This window comes from Rutidosis leptorrhynchoides, chromosome 1, assembly GCF_046630445.1.
Source record: "Rutidosis leptorrhynchoides isolate AG116_Rl617_1_P2 chromosome 1, CSIRO_AGI_Rlap_v1, whole genome shotgun sequence".
Lineage (NCBI taxonomy): Eukaryota > Viridiplantae > Streptophyta > Magnoliopsida > Asterales > Asteraceae > Rutidosis > Rutidosis leptorrhynchoides.
Genome location: NC_092333.1, coordinates 102674949 through 102679914, shown reverse-complemented (window position 1 = coordinate 102679914; position 4966 = coordinate 102674949). Strand labels below are relative to the sequence as shown.

The 4966-nt window shown below is 33.6% G+C and overlaps 1 protein-coding gene across 1 annotated transcript; it reads left to right on the top strand.

Moving 5' to 3' along the window:
• Positions 1-1015: 1015 nt before the first annotated feature.
• Positions 1016-1704, top strand: LOC139887808 (uncharacterized). Its single transcript, XM_071870863.1, has 2 exons — positions 1016-1306; positions 1393-1704. The coding sequence occupies exons 1-2, from the start codon at positions 1016-1018 to the stop codon at positions 1702-1704; spliced, it is 603 nt and encodes a 200-aa protein (XP_071726964.1).
• The last annotated feature ends 3262 nt before the right edge of the window (positions 1705-4966 follow it).

The window sequence follows — 4966 nt, the reverse complement described above, 5'->3', positions numbered from 1 at the left end:
ACGGATGGAGGTAAAAGGTGATGAAGCATGGTGGCCGTGTACGGTGGTGATGAACACGAGGTTGTTCATGATGATGCCAAGGTGAAGTGGCGGATTCAAGTGGTGATTGGTGGTTCTCGAATGGTGGTGCAGTGTTTATTAATGTATATCATGTATGTCTGTATTATATATATAGATAGATATATATTATAGATATAAAAGAAAGTTGTAGAATATAGTATTAAGATAATATAAAGACTCAACAATTAAACGTGCACAATTCAAACACCAATTAGATATGCCGACAGTTTACACACAGTGTAATTCGTTCCCCGTTGTTAAACAGTGGATGATAAAAGTCTTTCAGAAAAATTCCAAAATTTTAAGTTAAGTATATTTATTTGGGTCATTATGGTATAAAATTTGGTCATTAACTATTAAATAAATATTACATTAATTATTCACTCCCAATTCTGAGTAAAATATAAAAAGTGTTAAAATTTAATAACTAAATCCTAAATACATTTTTAGTAAGTCTAAAATTTATAGAACTCATTTTCTTATCACCGTTTATTTTAAAATTACATAAGTTTGAATTTAACTTGCTTAAAATCAATCGAAACATCAAACAAGTATTACAATCATTTAATATTTATTTTATAATACACTTTATTTATATATCTAGATATGTTTTAAATAATAATTATTATTTTTACATAATTAATTTCTAACAATTACATCATAAATTATATTTCAAATTATATATATTTATTTAAATATAAACATATCTATTTACAAATAGTTGTTCGTGAATCGTTGAGAACGGTCGATGGTCAATTGAACAGTTTAAAATTTTGAGACTCAACCTTACAGACTTTGCTTATCGTGTCGAAATCATATAAAGATCAAGTTTAAATTTGGTCAGAAATTTCCGGGTCGTCACAACTATATTGATTAGAAAGAGAAATAAAACCTTATTGTTAGTATGCGATAACAACAAGGAGGCAGGTTCAACTGGGCCTGGGCCCATCAACCAATGGGTCGAGGTTTAGGTGGGCTTGAATCATTGCTACTGATGATTGCGAACGTCCAGCTAGGCGAGGAGAAAGATACATGGGAATGGGCTTTGGATGGTGAAAAACCGTTCACAGTCAAAAAACTATCGGGCTTATGTGATGACTTAATTCTTGCTTCGGGTAATAATCCAATAAGTACCTTGCGTAACAACTTGGTACCTAAAAAGATTGAAATTTTCGTGTGGCGATTGATGAAAAAAAGACTACAGATGCGGATTGAGTTGGTCAAAAGGGGTATCGATCTTCATTGTGTTAGATGTCCCCTTTGTGACGACGACTTGGAAATAGGGATCATACTATGGTCTTTTGCTCGTATGCACATGACATTTGGAATCAGGTTTTTCAATGGTGGGGTTTGGGTGCATTTTCGAATCTTAGTTTTAACGAGATCCTTAGAGGCAATTCCGGGGTCTCGATGTCTACATTCGGGAAGAAAATTTGGCATGCTATCGAGTGGATAAGTGCTTACTACATTTGGAAGAATCGTAATAATAAAAATTTTCGTGGAACTTCGTGGAGTGCTCCGGTTTCTCTTAACGAAATCTCAGTCAAGTCCTTTGAATGGATTTCACTTAGATCAAGAGGAAAAAAAGTTCGATTGGCTTACTTGGTTGAGCAACCCGCACTCTTACCTTTCGAGTTAGTTTAGAGCATTTTAGTTGCTTACTTTGCAACCTTATACTTTGAGTTGTAATTTTGTTTCGTGTTGTAATTATGAACATTGTACAATTTGGTTGTGATCAATAAAAAGTCCTTGCTTTTCAAAAAATAAAAACAAACTTAATAGCCTAGATTATAATTAGACTAGGAAAGTATTGTATAGGGCAAGTATTGTAATTCGAATACGATTTTCTTTCCTAGTTGGAATCGATTGCTCGTTGGGCAATCCAACACTATTGTATAAATACCCAATGATAGTTTAATGAGAAGGCACAGTTAATGACTTACAAAACTTAATGAGAAGGCACAGTTAATGACTTACAAAACTAGTTTTCAATTGAATGGGTTTTTATCAAATTTAAGGAATTGCATGAACATCAAAAGGTGATATCATATCGTTGGGTTGGATGTTAGACGTCAGACGATAATAAATTCCGAGTTTGTATGTGGGCTAAGGGTCAGTTATAGTAATTAGGGTTTTAGAGTATCCATTGTAACCTATAAATACTCGATGAATAAAACATAATACCTACGGGTTCTATTCTCTTACATGGTATCAAGAGCGGGTCTGATCCCGAGACTTAGTCGGCCCTCGTGAGCCGCATTCTCCATACTACCCAGTCAAAACACCTTAACTCTCACCTTGTCGTCATCGTCAAGTACTAAACTGCAACATTTCTTACGTAAACTTATCATTTTTCTTTTTCTGTACCTTATAGCTATCAAACATTCAAGCCGTCCACTTAGTTTTCCTACATCTTATCTCCTTAAAGTTATTTCTCTTCTTCTTTTTTATATATTTTTTCTTCTAGTTTTTCTACTGGCAGTTGTTCCTTTTAACTTATTTGCAATACTCTACTTTTGTTAGGAAAAAATCTTTTTATACAGCCATTATTCCCTTCATGTGACCAAAACATGATCCTTTTTTATATCTTGAATAAAATAAAAAAATAAATACCCCAATCGACCACACCAAAAGCGTTACAATCCCTCTCTACTTTATACGTAACCAACACTACTACACCTTCGATTTCTATTTTTCTTTCTTGTTATTTCTTTTTAATGTTTAATGTCTAATTAAATAAAATAATAAATTGTGATCGGCGTGAAAATGAGCCGCATAGCTTGACTAGGTTCCAAGTTTGTATGTGGGCTTAGGGTACATTATAGCAATTCGGGTTTTAGAGTATCTATTGTAATCTATAAATACCCGATGAATAAAGCATAATACCTACGGGTTTTATTATCGTCATGTATTGATAGATTACAATGGATACTTTAAAATCCTAATCACTATAATGGACCTTAAGCTCACAAACAAACTCGAACTTTATTATCGTCTAACATGGAGAATAAAAGGACCAATAGAATAGAATACGGAGTATATGAGAATGAAGAATTTGATCAATCTTTCAGTTATATGTTTTATGTTGTTAAATTCAACCAAAGCTTGAAAGAGTATAATTATATAAATTTAAGAAGTAAATATATTCTCGATAATATAAGTAATTGTTTTACTTCTTTTAGTGAATTAATATTAGTATTAAGGAAAAATTCTAAGAAGTCACTTATGTGGATATTATTAATAAAAGTTAATAGATACTCCATCCGTCTCATAAAAAGTGTCCCTCAATAAAAAAATGTTTGATTTAAGATATGTTGTTAAAAGGTCTATATTGTCCTTCACTTAATATGATATCATATTAATTAGTTTCCTTAACAAAGTAAGTGAGAGAAGAAGTTGTGAGTAAATTTGTTGCTGACTTCCATATATAAATAGGGTAGTATTGAATTTTCAGTGACTTTTTAGTGTCATTTTGAGGAAGAGACATTTATTTTGAAACATATATAAATAGTAATGTAGACTCTTTTTATGAGACGGAAGGAGTACTATTTACTAAGATAAATGGATCATGAAATAGAGCGGTATGGATAATAATAGTAGCTAATAAAGTTGAAATAAGTAAAATAGTAGAGAGAAACATAATTTGCAATGTTTCTATTTCGACTTATTGTTCTACTTCTGCTTTTTGAAATAACAAGCATACGTTGGGAACTATATATCAAAATATACATATATACCATACATCAAAGGAATTGATATTTCCAACCTTCTTTTTAATAGATCCACTTAAATTGAATAACATATCCTTATATCATGTCTTGCACAATATTCATGATAGAATTTATTGGAGGGTATTTTTGAAAGTAGACATTAAATATTGGTGGATCTATATGAAAGTTTCCAGCCTACAATCTAGAAGCTCACCTTCTAGATGTTCAAAGTAGTCTTCTTTGAACACCATGTAGAAGAAGCAAAGATGAACACGATGACGGCCGTCCACCATCTCCGTTCACACCCTTCCACCGCCATAGAATTTTTACTATAAATAGAGGTGCAAACCTCAATTGTAAATCATCCCAAATCATTCAGAGAAGTGTAATCACAACCTAGAGAGTGTGTGTGAGCTTGAGAGTTTTTTTTTTTGTAAGAGTTTTGTAATACTCTGTAAATCTATTCTTGTGAGTAATAGAGTTGTTTTTCTCTCAAATTTATATCTCCCAACGTCCAGGCGATCCCCTCTTCCTAACAAGTGGTATCAAGAGCTTGGTTAGAGACGTTGGTTGAGTTTTTGGGTCTTCTGAAGTTTTCTCAAAATCCAATTTTGAGTGTACCATTAGATTCGTCTCGTCGAACCGAGTCCAACGCAAAAAACGGCGACTTAAACGGAGTTATAACGAGCCCAGAAAACGCGGTCAAAGTTTGGTCAACTCGCCGGAATCTCTCCGGAGAAGACGACCGGTGCCGGAATTTTCGCCGGAGAAGACGATCACTGTAGCAATTCACTGTAGCAGCTGGCGGTACTGTAGCATGTCACTGTAGCAGTACTGTAGCAGTACTATAGCGGTACTGTAGCGGTACTGAAATTTTACAATTTGGTCCCTGAAATTTTTAGAATTTCATTTTTTTGGTCCCTGAAGTTTATAAAAATTATAATTTTGCCCCGTAAGTGGAATTTAAGCCGCGAAGTGTCTATTCCACCATTTTCAACCGTTCCGGACGTAACGGTGATCTCTGTTTTCTACAATTCAACCCCGTTTGTGTTGAAAAATTATTTTTAAGGTGATAATGTCCACAGAAGAGTCAACATCATCTTCCGGAGCTATGATTATGCTCACAGCAACAAACTACACGCTGTGGAAACCTCGGATGGAAGATCTCCTCAGCTGTAAGGATTTGTTCGATCCTA

Bases quoted from the DNA above. Each gene is read 5' to 3' on its own strand.
- LOC139887808 (XM_071870863.1), top strand. From the start codon at position 1,016: ATGGGTCGAGGTTTAGGTGGGCTTGAATCATTGCTACTGATGATTGCG. The intron at 1,307-1,392 runs GTTAGATGTCCC...ATTTGGAATCAG, and splicing joins GGGGTATCGATCTTCATTGT to GTTTTTCAATGGTGGGGTTT.